Raw genomic sequence first — 14,642 nt, forward strand, 5'->3', positions numbered from 1 at the left:
CATGCGGAGGATGCTTTTTCGCTGGTTAACTCGCTAAAGAGTTAAAATGTTTATATTAAATCTTCAGAGTTGTATGTTAAACGAATGAAAATACTGGGTAACTGCTGATACCCGTTATGCTAAGCGACCCCATTTCATTTGAATTGCAAGTTAGGGCGCACACTGACAACCGCTGAAAGTTTTGGACAGTGTGTTTTCTAGCCAGTGCTTTGCCTAGCATGGTTCTGTTTTATCAGGTTTTCCACGTTGTGTTTCTTTGTATATAGATCACTGTGATTACAGGGCGCTTTAGTGAAGTCATTATTGTGTTCCTGAATAATGTGCGTTTTCCCGTTCTGACTGTTGAATGGACACAACGATGAGATGACCGTTCAAATCAACTGCATAGTGCTTGTTCTAAACGTAGCTACGATAGTGTTAAGTTTAAATCTGACAGAAGCTGGCCGGTTACCGATCTCATCAGCGAGGATATTCTGTTGCTTATCTGTCTGATTTCAGGACATGCTAGTGTAGTTTTGAACAAACATGAGTTGGGCAGTGGAAGAGTGGAAGGATGGCCTTCCAAGCAAGGCTCTGCAGAAGATCCAGGAAATTGAGGGTCAACTGGACAAATTAAAGAAAGAGAGACAGCAGAAACAGTTTCAGTTGGAATCCCTGGAGGCTGCTCTTCAGAAACAAAAACAGAAGGTTTGTCCCTATTAATAAAAGATATCTGTGCATTTCAGGCAGTCTTTTCAGCTCTACCTACATTGAATGGCATGGCTGTTTCAGTAATAGTTGGTGTTGAAAGTCCTGTGAATTAACCTTTTTTTTTCTGCAGGTTGATTCAGAGAAGAGTGAAGCAACCGCTTTGAAGAGGGAGAATCAGTCTCTGGTAGAGTCTTGTGAGAGCCTGGAGAAAACTAGACAGAAAATAAGCCATGACCTACAGGTGAAAGAGCAGCAGGTCAATTATTTGGAGGGACAGCTAAACGCGTCCAAGAAGCAGGTTGAGAGGCTGGAGCAAGAACTCAAAAAGTGAGTCGTCACCCTTTCAGACTTGTGCTGTTTTTACCCGTCATCCTCTTTGTGAGAGAGAATATGTGCCATAACTTGCTTCATCATCGTGTTTTTCTCCAAAAAGATATAAAAATGAGTTGGAACGGTCTCAGACGTCACACACAACAGACATCCCGTCTTACAGCACTCCACAGAAGACGTTTGTCGCCCCGAACACGCCAAGCTTCAGACAGACTGGTAAAGAAGACTTCGAATATTGAATGTTCGAAACAGCGTCGCTACAGTAGACGTTTGAACACTTCCTTCCTTCCTTATAAATAATCAGATGGGCTGTGTGTTTATAGATTCAAAGATGGAAGAATTACAAGAAAAGTATAATCAAGAAGTTGAAGAGAGAAAAAGACTGGAGGCAGAAATCAAGGTCTTGCAAGTGAAGGTAAGATAAACAGTGAAAGCTTTACTTTACATACTTAATGTTTGACTCATACAGGAGAGGATTGGGCGATGAGTTCTGTTTGGATTTTTTAAAGACATGAGTTCAGTAAGGTGCTTCACAGAAAAGGAAAAGCCTTTATTACAAGGGCATATCCAGAGAGGAAAGTAAAAACTGAAAATTACAACTCAAGCATAGCTGCCTGGTTTGCAAGCTCTGATTAAAGCAAATCAAGCCATTTCGCGTGGGTTTTAACCTTGAGTTTTCACTTTCCTATTTGGACATGCCCTTGCAATGAAGACTTCTTAATATGGAGATGCCCAAGAGCATACAATAGTTTCTGTATTTCTTTCCAGGCAAACTGACCTCAGTTCCAGTGTGAAACATTATTGATTATAAGCTGATTGTACTTCTGTTTCTTTACCTTTTCATCCAGCTGTTGAACCAGTCTTCAATGAGTCATAAGGACATCGCCAGGCAACAGACAGGCTCCTCTATATTTCCATGGCAACAGGACCAAACACATGGTCGTCAGTCACTGAACGCCATGGAGACGCCATCAAGAAGAAGAAACGGGCCGTCGGGTTTCGCGTGGAGTTTTGATGACACTCCCATCAAACCGCACCAACAGAACACGTCACATGTGTTGCCGACTGACACAGCCTCTTCTCAGCAGATGGATCAGCTGAGGACTTTAAATCAAGGTTTGGACTCGGACAGACCTTCTCATCAGTTAGATATCAGCCTGTGTTTGTTTGTTTGTTTTTCAATGCAGAGTTAGCATTCACTAATTTAACTGAAGAAAGACCACAACTTAATGAAAATGTTGTCTTCGTAATGCTTAGCTTATGTGAGTCTGTCAAGTTCTCCTGAGTTCTTTTTTTTTTTTTTTTAACCTCCTGCAGATCTGAAGAGTAAGGTGTCCGAGCTGGAGATGCGTCTCCAGGCGCAAGAGAAAGACACGAAGAATCAGATGAACAAGCTGAGTGAGATCCAGAGCCAGCTGGACAAGGCCAGGACTGAGCTGGCCGAGAAGGACAGGCTCCTGGGCAGATCGAGAGACGAGCTGGCGAAAGTCACAGGGCAGCACGAACAAGCCGTTTCCAAGGTGATCGGCGGCCGTTTGTCATAGTTTATTTCTCCGTTGTATAATGTGATCATGTAGCTTATGTCGCCCCTCAGATGATTAGCTCAGCTGTCACTCACTGAAACGTTGGGACGACGCAGCAGAATTAAGATTGAACATGATATTTGAAAATTGGTGGTCAGTCAGTTATAGCTCATACAGGTTTGTCATTTAGGCTGATATTGGCTTTACAGAGTCTTTCCCCATCCGCCACGAGGTTGTGGTCCCCTCTACTTCGTTTTACCTTCATGCCTTGTCATGTTGCTGAACTGTCCTCTTAAGAGCTTGAAAACAAGGTTTGTGTAAACTTTTTCAGTGCTCGTCAGTGGAACAGAGGCTAAAACAAGTGACGGAGGAGATGAGCTGTCAAAGGCACAATGCAGAGAGCACGCGCCGCTCACTGGAACAGAAGATCAAGGATCAGGAGAGGGACAGTCAGAAGGTCTGTCTTCAAAACTCAGATCTGGCCAATGATCTTTTCCAACACCCACAGTAACACGCTCTTTATACCACGATAATATCCCACGTTTCATTCTGTTTTCTGATTTTATTTTAGAACTTGAGGCATTTGTACCTGTTTTTGTAAAATGTTAAAGTGTTTCTGAACAAGCTGAAACCTTTAACCATTTCGAGTTTTTCTCCTGCATTTTAGGAGGTTGCACAGCTTCAGAATTCCCTTCGAGCACTCGATCAACAGTTAAACCAAGTGAAAAACAAAATGAGTCAGGAGATACAGCAGGCCAAAAAAGACTGCAACGTTTTACAGTCTGAGGCAGACAAGGTAACTCATTAGTCTCTGTATAAGGCTCGAACGATGTTTGTAATGAAAACTTTAACTGCAATAAACAGTCCTTTGTGAGAATCCAAGCTGACGGCTTAACGCGTCCTCTTAATACACAGCATGTTCTGCAAGGTGTTTTGTTTCATCTTTTCAAGGTGACTTCTCAAAAGAAAGTATTGGAGAAAGAACTGGAGGAGCAGAAACAAAAGCTTTTCAGGTCTGAACAAGGACTCCAGGCCAGTCAAGCGAAGGAGACAGAACTGAAGAGGAAATTTGATGTGTGTGGTGTTCTCTGTCTTTTTTTTTTTTTTATGTTCAGCAGTTGCATTGAAAGCTTTTTTTTTTTTTCATCATTTAATTGCATATCCTTTTTTCTTCCCATTTATTTATTTATTTTCTGCGCTAAGTTTGAATGATTCTCAATATAATCTGTATCTGCTACTTACAGGAGATGCAAAGAGAGAAAAACAGTCTGAGCCTTCAGCTAGACCAAGGGATGAAGAAACTGAACCAGCTGGAAGAAGAGCATAAAACAGTGACGCAGAACTTGAAGCAAAGCCGTGCCCAAGTGGACGATTTAAAGGGTTAGAAATGAGGCCCGCTTTAATAAAATATGTTTGCCAAAAATATGAATGCCTACTGGATTTTAAGCCTTTAGTAACGTAGCAAGATGCCTCTGTAAAACAGGACACGTTGTTCTTTCAGTAATTCATCTTTAATGTTAGCTAACAGCGTTTTTTTCACATTCAACAGCCAAAACTCAAGCTCAGAATGAAGAACTAAGCACACTCCGCATGAAATTGGACAGTCAAAGCAAGTCGTCGGCAAGTGAACTGGAGAACATTAAGAAAAACGTGACTGAACTCGAAGCCAAAAACGAGAAATCACGAAACGAGCTGCGAAAGCAGGCAGAGGAGATGGAACAGTTGGCAAATAAGATTTGTTCTTTGGAGAAGGACAATGAAGACCTCAGGTCAACAGCAAAAACCAGTCAAGATGAAGTTGCTGAAATGAACAAGGTCTACAACACTCTCTTAAACTGGAAGAATGAAAAGGAGCAAATGATAAAGGACACAGAGTTGGAACGTGACGGCATGCTGAGGAAAATCGCGGACTTGGAAAAAAGTGCAGCAGTGTTTGATGATGAACGAAATGGACTTAAGGAGAAGATGCAAGATTTAGAGAAAGAGAAACAATGCCTGTCTGCTCAGATTGACTCAATCAAAGGTGAACTTCTGAACAAATGCATGGAACTGGAGGAAAAAGGCAGAGCGCTTGAAGAGCTTCAGCAACAGTATCGAGAAGCCGGTGAAAAGCACGGCAAGGACCTCGAGAATTCCGTGACGCAAATTAGCGTCCTGCAGGGGAAAGTGCAGGAGCTGGAAATGAGATTGCAACAAGAGAAATCCAAGTTGGAGAGACTGGAGCAGTCTCACGTCGAGCTTCTAGCTCAATATGAAAGCGCGTGCGATTTGGCCAAGTCCAAGGACTCGATCATTGAGCTGAACAGGAACGAGATCACACACCTCCAGGAGCAGGCGGCCCAGGCTGTGGCCTTACAGGAGCAGCAGTTGGATAAATTTACGGAGGAGAAATCCAGTCTGCTGAAAGAGTGTGAGGAGGGCATGTCTCAGAAAACCGACGAGGCAGAGCAAGCGAAAATAAGCTTGGAGAAGTGTCAGCAAGAACTGCTTTTGTCAAAAGATGAGATTTCTTCCTTGCAGTCTGCTTTGAAATTGCAAAAAGGGATTAGCAAAGAGGTGCAGGTCAAATATGATGATCTGTGTAAAGTCAAAGAAGAGCTTCTGGAGAAGATCTCTGAGGCGGAGAAGAGGGAGGACGGTTTATTGAAGGAGGTCGATACTCTTTCTGAGCAGTCCAAGTCTTTTTGTGCTCTTCAAGAGCAGTTGCAAAGTTTAACAGCCGCAGCAGAGGAGAGCAAAGTGGCTTTAGAAAATATGAAAGAATGCCAAAATCAAACCTCCAACGAGCTGGAAAGCCAGAGAGCGAGAGCTGAGAAGCTTGAAATGCAGTTGAAAGACTCGGAGGTTAAGATTTCTGATTTAGCAAAGGCAAATGCTGCATTGGAGGAGAAACTGCAGAAAACTGTTATTGAAAGCGAGGAGTTTTGTTTGAAATATGAAAGCCTCCAAAAGACCCACATCGAACTGTGTGAAGAAAAGGACAACCTGACCAGACAACTTTCTGGTTTGTCAGAGGTAATTGCTGAGAAAGAGGCTGCTGTGGAAATGTCAGTGGCTATAAAGAGCGAACTTGACTCCTCAAATCAGTTGTGTACAGAGCTGAAAAGTTCATTAGAAGCTGTTCAGAAGATGCATGCCAGTGTTTTGGAGCAGAATTCCAACTTGGAGAATATGGTGAAAGAGAAATCAGATAAAATTTCATCACTGGAGATAAGCGTCAAAGAATTATCAGATAAATATAACAAAGTATCTGAAGACAACGTGAAGGAAATGGAGATCCAACTTCAAAAGCAAAAATGTTTGAAAGAGCAGGTCGATACATTGCGTGAACAATTGGAAATTAAATGTCTTGAGGTCACAGAGACAACAGAGAAGTTGGAGAACGCCTTGGCTGAAACATCTGGGCTAAGGCAAAGTCTTATTTCAAGTAATGACAAGCTTACAGAAGTCACTGACTCCTTCCAGAATAGCTTAAAAGAAATGGAGATTTTGAAACAAACTGCTGCTGGACATGAACCAGCCTTGGAATCCCTGAGAGCCGCTCTAGCTGCAGTGAAGAGCAGCGAGGATGCAAAGACATGCGAGATCCAAACACTGAAAGAGAGACTACATGAAGCTGAATTCGAACAGTCCAAAACCTCTGACGCTCTGAAGGAAAAAGCCATCAGCATGAACAAGATCAAAGTGCAGCTAGAGATGCTTCAGATGGACCTCGAGGACAATGAGGCCTATATGAGTTCCTGTGATTCACAAATGGAGGAACTGCGAAGCACCATAAGCTCACTGGAGGAGAAGCTAGGTGAGAGCGAGGCCCAGAGGGGTTCCTTGCAAGGCGAACTAGAATCCGTCAAAGAGGAACTCGTTGGGAAGGACCATGAAATCTCACGACTGAGTACTTGTTTGGAAGATGCTCAGAAGCAACACCAGTCCACTGCCGCTCTAGCCTCTGACCTGGGGTCTCTCCAGGCAGCCAATGAGAAATTTAAAGTGACTCTGGAGGAAGAGATTTGTAAACGTGCAAACGTTGAGAGAATGCACAGCGGCCTAACTGAACAAAAGCTCAAGTTGGATTCAGAGATTAACAAATTACAGAAGGAATCTCAAACTGCTCGGAAGGCCATCGATGAATTAAAACAAGAAAATGATCGTCTTCGGGAGGTCATACAAAGTCTAACAAATCAGGCTGAAACGCTTCAGTCAGCACTGGAACAAGCAACAGCACAGAAGGATGTTGCTAATGTAAAAGACAAAGAGCTTGAGGAGAAGCAAAAGGAGCTTCACCATCAGCTCTCCCTCTTGCAAAACGAACATTCCCAGCTAAAGGATCAGTATTCCAGCCTGTTGTCCCAAGTGACGGAGCAGCAGTCTCGTATCGAGCAGCTTCAGTCCGAGAAAGATCTGGAAATGAATTCTGACACCGACTGTTTCAGGCCTAGATCAAGTTCATTCATTGACGCGACTTTACCCGTTCAGAAAGACTCAGAGAAAGCACAGACATGCGAAAATGTTTCGGATCTGTCTAACGGTGCAATCGCTGAGCTTCCATTTTCAGATATTTCCATATTGCCTTTTGAAGAAGAGGCCCTTTCTGTGAACAGTCCAGTCACAGTGGAACCGAACGAACGAGCCAAAACCCGCAGCCACGAGACATCTCTACGGTCCGACGAGGACGTTTGTTTATCTCTGGAAGAGCAGCTGCGACTCAGGTCCAGTGAGCTTGCCGATCTCTCTCATGCTTTTGAGGATGCAGTCAGATCCCTTGAGGACCAAAAACAAACCGAAATGGAACAGGTCAGATTGCGGCACGCATCGGAGCTGGAGAACATGCAGCAGCAAATGGTCAGCCTAAAGGAAGAGATGGAAGCCAAACTCTTTGTCGAGCGGCAACACTCAGAGATATTGTTGTCACAGCTGGAGACGGCAAGGCAACAGTTACAGGAACTGGACCTCGCCTCACGGTCCCTTGTTTCTGCCGAAACAACACATAATACACAGGTGAGCCAAAGTGATATAGATGAGTTTTTGCTTTAAATGTTTTGTGTGAGTTTTGACATGCAGTGACTTGATTCAATATCTTTTATAAGACAACGTTGTGATTTCTGGAGATTTTGCGGATGTACCAGGAATGCCTGTTCTTTGGATGTTTTTATTTTACTAAATTAATTTAACTGAATTGTGTCTTTCAGGATATCAAAGAAGGGACCTTGAAAGCTGAGGAGGCAGGGGCCCAGAATGAGGAGTCAGAACACAGTGATTCACAGACCAGTCCAATTGTGCAGTGTGAATCAAGTGTGTATTCAGAGTCCCCTTCAACTGCTGCAGTTCATAGATCCGCTCCTGACGCGTCTCCTGAAGAAGAACGCCTGTTTTCTGAACTGGACTTCAATAAGGAAACGCTCAGAAGGCAGGAGGAGGAAATTCAACGTTTGCAGTCCCAGTTAGAAGTCCTGACCTCTGAGATGTCAATCAGGAAGGGCCTGTGTACGGAGCTGGAGAACAAGATCCGTGAGATGGAAACAGCAAACTCCGATTCGGCTGACAGGATCGGCGCGCTCGCTCTCGACAAACAAAGGCTAAGCGTCGAGGCCTCGGAACTGACGGAAGAAATCGATTCTTTGAAGCTTCAGTTGCAGACGACCAAATGTCAACTGTCCGACGTGATGGAGATGTTGGAAAACCTAGAGGTGGCCAAGGGGAGCTGGGACGAGAAATTCTTCCAGATCGAGAGCGATCTGAAGAGAGTGCGATCGGAAAAGGCTAATCTAGAGAATCACATCCTGTCCATGGAAGCCGACATGGATGCGCTGCAGGAACAGAAACGGAGCTTGGAGGTTGAGATCGAAACCGTCCGGAGGACAAATGCCAACCTGGAAGAGCGGCTGAGCGCTACGATCGCGGAAGGTGGACATCTGAAACAAGAGCTTCTTTTGTGTGCCGAGGAGAGGGAAAGTGAAAATCAGTCTCTTCTGAAGTGGAAGGAAAAGGCTCAGCTCCTGGAGAAGAAAGAAGCAGACACAAGAGAGCTGATTAAAGTGCTTGAAGAGGATATTACAATTGGAAAAAGGCAGTCTGATGCGGCCTCTTGTCAAATTGATGCGCTTCTGAAGGAAAAGGAGCAGCTTTTGGTAGAGTCTCAGGCTCTCGAAAATACGCTGGCACTGCTAACCGCGCAGAACAAAGACTTGATGACAGAAGTTGATCAGCTCAAGAACGCAGACAGCGCAGCATCTCGAGACTCCGAAACAGTGGCTTCTAAAATCCAGTCGTTAGAGGAGGAGAACTTAAAGCTTTCTCAGTCCTTGGAGTCTTCTCTCTTGGAAAAAGGGGAGATTGCTTCCAGGCTGATCTCTACCCAGAAGGAGGTGAGTCAGATGAGAGAGGGTATTGAGAAACTGAAGGTCCGAATCGAATCCGACGAGAGGAAGAAAAAACACACGAGCCAGCTGCTCAAAGAAGCGCAGAGAAAGGCGGACGCTCTCCAGGACAAAATCGAAAGCCTTGAGAGAGAGAGAGAGGTTTCCGACCAGAGTCTCGAAGACGCCGTCCTTCAGGCTGAGACCGCGAAAGCTGAGCTGGAGGAGCTGCAGGTGGAAAAAGGAGAGCTTACGAAGAGAATCGACGAGTTGACCAGCGAGCTGAACGCTCTAAGAGACGAAAAAAGCAAGCTCGAAGAGGCGCTCGCTCAAAAGAACGAATTGATCCAGCAGCTTCAGGTGTCCAATCAGGAGGTTGCCGAAAAGTTTGAGAACGTGGAAAAGGCGATGAAAGAGGCCGAAATAAATCAGAAGAAAGCGGTGGAGGATCTTCGATCTAAGCTGGAAACGGCGCAGCTGAAAGAGCAGGATCTGACGAGTCAGCTGTCGAGCCTTCGGTCTGAGAAGGAGCAGTTCGCTCAGAGACTGCACGAATCCGAGACGCTCCACGCGGAGATGCAGTCGTCGAACCAGTCGCTGCTGACAGACCTGGAGTCCAGGCTGCAGGGTGTCAGGAGGGAGAATGAAGAGCTTCAGCAGCGGGTCGCCGAGCTGCAGGGCCTGTCGTCCGTCACGGTGGAGAGAGACGAGTTACAGAGGGAGAAGGTCTGCCTGCAGTCTAAGACAGAGGTCATGCAGCTCACCATCACCTCTCTGGAAACCAGCATCAAGAACCTGGAAACTCAGCTAGAGGCCGCAAAACACACGAGCACCGAACTTTCTGAAAAGGTACGGTACGACAAACATGCTTGTGTGGCTTGGTCTTAGTTGACTTTGACCAAATGTATATTCATTTTGACCGCGTTATATTTTCCAGGTTCAAGCGCTTCATGAAAGTAATCTGAAAATCCAGAATCAACTTCAGGAAGAACTGAATAAGGCGAAGGAGAGACAGAACGCTTGGGAGCAAGATCGAAACTCGCTGACAGATCAACTGCAAAAATCCGCACAGCTTGCGGAGACGCACGAGGTAAAAATAGAAGACTTCAGACCTATGCTTATCAAGGTGTTATATTTTTTGTCATGACGTACGTCCCCGTCTTTTGGGTTTCGAGACTGCCTCGGGGGGGCTTTGATGATAATACGTTGCTGTTTCCGTTCAGCTGTCACTAGAAGCGTTGACGTCAGAGAGGGACGAGTTGAAAAGGCGTCTGACAAGCGTGGAAGAGAGTCTTACAGAGGAGATGAGTGAGAGACAGAGACAACACGAAGAAGCCGTGAAGCAGGCGGAGCAGCGTGTGAGTGACAGTGCTGTATGAATAGGATACGTTTTTATAAATTCTTCACAGCGTCGCGTATGATTTGTTTTGGTTACACTGTGCAGCTCAAATTGGTATCTTGGTATAATTTTGGAGACTGATAGAGCCTATCGCAGTAGGGTGTTTTTGTTTCTTTTGTCTGGTTATTTGTTTTGGTAAACTGCAGTCACCTCTCTCTCTCTCTCTCTCTTTCTTTCTCTCTCTCTCTCTCTCTCTCTCTTTCTCTCTCTCTCTCTCTCTCTCTCTTTCTCTCTCTCTTTCTCTCTCTCTCTCTCTCTCTTTCTCTCTTTCTCTCTCTCTCTCGCTCTCTTTCTCTCTCTCTCTCTTTCTCTTTCTCTCTCTCACGCTCTCTCTCTCTCTGTCTCTCTCTCACTGCACTTCTTTTTTCCATTTTTTGTAGTTTTGAAAACTTTTGTTAACATAAAGGTTTCTGTTGACATTTCTGCCCTCCTCTTTATGTTATGCGTAGACTAGGTCTTTCTAAGTATCAAAGGCGACTCACTTCCAGAGATCTGATGTGGTAGTCTATATTTTTAGGTATGGAAATAATCCTTTACTGCAAATTAAGGCTTTATTTTTTAAAACCCTCAAGCAAGATGTCGACTTCAGTATTTTTCTATACCAGTATGACAACTGGTCAGTTCTCCTGTCTGTCCCTAGTGTAAATGGTTAAGTCACATAATCAGTGATGTTTATGAAAAGCCTGTATAGCTCAGAGAACTGAAGTGAGGAGAACTAAACATTCATTAGTTGTTGAAACTGATTATCCCGGGCGTCTTTTTGTTTGCAGTATGAAAAGGAGTTAAACGCTTTGAAGGATAAAATGATGTCGGCGGAGGAAAAAGCCGCACAGTATTTGTCTGAACTCGACGGCCTCAAGTCCCACAAGGACGAGGGGAACGCTGCCCTTACCGAGTTACAAAGCAAACTGCAAGATTATGAAAAAGTTAAGGTAATGCATATTACGTCTTATCTCACACACAGAGACACAGAAGAAGTCCATTTCGATTTAAAACGATCTGTATATTTCCAAAGCTCTCGATGAGGTTGAGACGTCACGGTGAAGTATTACGATACTCAGGTTTGTGTCCCGTCTCTGCCTGTAGGAGGAGTTAAACTCTAAGATTACGCGTCTGATGAAAGAGAGAGACCGCGCTGTGAGTCAGATGACCCTGTGGATGAAGTCGTGCAAACAGCTGGAGGGCGAGAAGCAGAGCCTTGAGGAGCAAAGCCAGCGGCAGGCAGAACAGATTACAGCGCTTAAGGCAGCATCACAGGCTCCAGCCCTGGACGCGATCAAAGGTTTTAAAACCCCGTCAACATGCATTTTCACAGAATACACGCCTTCGGGTTTTAACGTGTGAAATGATCTCGTTGCCCTTTAAGAATACGAGAAACTAACATTGTTTTAAGTCGTTCTCTATGCAGTTGCCTGGTGCTGGGTTTTGACGTGCAGACAAAACCGCCTGTTCATTTAGGGACGGTACCTTGTCTTCCCTCATAAGTCTAAATCTCTCTTCCCCCCCCCCGCCCCTCCTGTTACGTATAGGTGACGGTGTTCCCAGCGCTGAGGAGTTGCTGGCGGAGGTGAAGGAGCTGAAGGAGGCTCTGGAGGAGAAGTCTCGCGAGGCGGACGAGGGGATGGACAGGTACTGTGGCCTCATGGTCAGAGTGCACAAACTGGAGGAGACGAAGGAGAGTCTGGAGAACAAGGTGAGGCAGCTGAGCGGCCGGGCGGCGACCGCACGGCGCAGGAGCGACCGGAGCTCGCCGCCCGGCGACGCGACGGAGGACGCGAAAAGCCCCAGCAAGGAGACTCCGCCCTCCAGCAAGAGGCAGAGGGGAGAGGACCCCTCGGCGCTCCAAGCTCAGGAGGCCCTCCGGAACGCCGCTAAGAGGATCCGCGCGACGGCCACGCCCAACGCGGGCCGGTCTCGCCCGGACCAGGACGAAGAGGAGTTCAGACCCGAGGGCCTGCCCGAGAGAGTGAAGAAGGGTGAGTTTCACCTCGAGGGAATGTTATTTTATTTTTTTTTATAACCGCTGAGGATGCGGTTATCCGCAAAGCTAGACTAGAAACCAGTAAAACCACAGTAGGGCTGGGGGAGTGGAACGTATTAGTCAGACACAGTCGGGACATTTGCTCTAGTTTACAGTACCACTGACTGACGTCATTCCCAAACGTTACATTTCACACACGCACAAAAAAAGATGTGGAATTCTGGGAATTCTGGATTTGGAGGAAAATCACGTGACCGTTTGAGTGAACTGATTAAAGTATTTAATTAAAGTATTTAATTTAAAAAGCTAAGTAAAGTATTTAATTTAATTTACTTTAAAAAGCACACACGCACGCATACACAATACTGTAATGTATTCAGTTGTCGGCCAAAATTCAAATTAGGTTTCACTGGATTTTAAGTCACACAGACAGTCTGACCTCTGACCTCAGCATTGTTCTCTGCCCTGTTGTCCCTCACGAATCTGATTGGATCAATTCTGTGCTCCATCCTCAGGGTTTGCTGACATCCCCCTTGGCGAGGCCAGTCCGTACATCCTGCGAAGAACCGTCCAGCGCTGTAGCCCTCGTCTGGCTGCCCGCAGGTCCCCTGCAGCCTCACAGAACTCCTCACCCCTGGAGCACTGCCCCAAGACACCAGCAGAGGGCAGCAGCCTACACAAAGTGAGTGTTTCCTACTCCAAACCTCACATATCCACTCAGGCTGTTAGTGTAGACCTTCAGGACAGTAGCTCAAATAAATGTTTGTGATCAGAGCTGTTTTCAATCAAAAGGTAAGTTTACTCTCTATTGGATAGATACAGTAAATTCAGGTTCTTAGCTCTTCCAGAAGAGGGCGCTGCTGACCTTTTTCAAATGGACTCTACATGTAGGTTCAATACTTGGTCTTCTGTTCACAATGTCACAGCGTGTTACTGCGCTTTACAGAGTAACTAACGTGATTTCCCTGGTGGCAGGCTGTGGTCAAATGAATGTGATCTGAATGAATGGGCCCTGTCCCAATTCTCTGCACTGCTTCCTTTCCCTGTGACCTTGCACTCTCAGTTTGTCAGATAAATGAAAACTCTGTGTGCTCTGACATAGTGAATCCTGTTAGAGTTTAAGTAACTGCAGTAGAAAAGGACACGGGGCAAAGGTGAAACACAAGAGTGTTGGAAGGGGGCTCAGTCGTTCAAATGCTTGCTTGATTGCTCGATCCAGCTCTGTTCATAAATTATTTTTTTAAAAATCAGTTACGTTTCTGGGTCAAGAGTCAGAATAATTTATTTGTTTGTTTATTTATTTATTTATTTAGGCTCCGAATTGTGGTTAGGAATGGCAGGAGGTTTATGCGGTCCGCGGATTGATGAGTCGGAATCAAATCAAAGTGTAATTGTACAACAATAGCAACAGGGTCCAAAAATACTAACATTCTAGAAAGTTCCAAATGCACTATTGGATTTTTTTTTTTCCCACTAGTCTTTATGTTAAAGAGCATTGACGGCAGAAGAACCCATGTGGTCCTGTATTGTGTTCGGACAAAGAAAAGTCAATCAGTGTGAGTTTCTTGTTTCACATATGTGGACACAGACAATTATCGTGATCTCCACGGATTAATGGTCTTTCAGGGAAAACTTCGCTCAATAGGACACCGGACAGCTTAGATGAACCGGCTTTGTTATCCGGTCAGAACTAGCATAAAGCCAAATTAGACTCAAGTTGGCTGGGTTCAGGCCGGACCTGAGTGTAGCGCAGTGTAGTATAGTGCAGTGTGTGTAGTCTAGCGTAGCGTCAGCTGTTAGCATGCTAATATGCCCTGCACTGTGTTGGTGCTTTTTCCGTTTGTTTTACTGGTTTATTGATTTCAATTGATTCTCTTGTTTTCATAATTGCATTCCTGGAGACTTGTGCAGTCTCTGTATTGAGTTCTCGTGTCTGTGTTTGAATATCTAGGTGGCTAAGGGCGCCCAGAGCGCAGGCAGTCCACTGGTGGCCCTGACAAACAGCCCCAGGGGAAAGGCATTGCAAAGCCCCGGCACAGAAGACAAGACCAGACGTTCCCTCAGCACCAAGAAAACACCAGAGCAGAGGGAGAAACGTCGGCACGTTACAGCCTCTGCTAAACAGGACGACAACTGCCAAGTTCAGTAACCGACCCTCGCGTCCACAGGGTTCATCTTTCATTCATGATGGACGCACTGCTCTGTAATGTCATGTGATGATGTGAGCCAATGAGAATTCACTTCAAATGGCAGCTGTACAGTTTTTATATCACCCTTTTCGTTTCCTACTTTTCTGTATCATTGTATGTTAGTCATATTATTATTATTATTATTATCATCATCAGTTTCATTACTGAATGTTCCTT

At 45.2% G+C, this 14,642-nt stretch overlaps 1 protein-coding gene across 1 annotated transcript; it reads left to right on the forward strand.

Annotated features, from left to right (window-relative positions):
- The first annotated feature begins 525 nt into the window (after positions 1-525).
- cenpf (centromere protein F) lies at positions 526-14,425 on the forward strand. The gene is made up of 21 exons (XM_030785010.1): positions 526-687; positions 821-1,017; positions 1,124-1,236; positions 1,344-1,435; positions 1,869-2,136; positions 2,338-2,540; positions 2,875-3,000; positions 3,211-3,339; positions 3,495-3,617; positions 3,788-3,923; positions 4,093-6,701; positions 6,873-6,966; positions 7,033-7,538; positions 7,730-9,745; positions 9,834-9,986; positions 10,120-10,254; positions 11,066-11,227; positions 11,382-11,577; positions 11,825-12,271; positions 12,792-12,958; positions 14,228-14,425. Exons 1-21 carry the CDS (start codon positions 526-528, stop codon positions 14,423-14,425), a joined length of 8,232 nt encoding a protein of 2,743 aa, XP_030640870.1.
- Positions 14,426-14,642: the final 217 nt, after the last annotated feature.

This window comes from Chanos chanos, chromosome 1, assembly GCF_902362185.1.
Source record: "Chanos chanos chromosome 1, fChaCha1.1, whole genome shotgun sequence".
Lineage (NCBI taxonomy): Eukaryota > Metazoa > Chordata > Actinopteri > Gonorynchiformes > Chanidae > Chanos > Chanos chanos.

Bases quoted from the DNA above. Each gene is read 5' to 3' on its own strand.
- cenpf (XM_030785010.1), top strand. From the start codon at position 526: ATGAGTTGGGCAGTGGAAGAGTGGAAGGATGGCCTTCCAAGCAAGGCT. The intron at 10,255-11,065 runs GTGAGTGACAGT...TTTTGTTTGCAG, and splicing joins TGAAGCAGGCGGAGCAGCGT to TATGAAAAGGAGTTAAACGC. The intron at 12,272-12,791 runs GTGAGTTTCACC...CTCCATCCTCAG, and splicing joins GCCCGAGAGAGTGAAGAAGG to GGTTTGCTGACATCCCCCTT.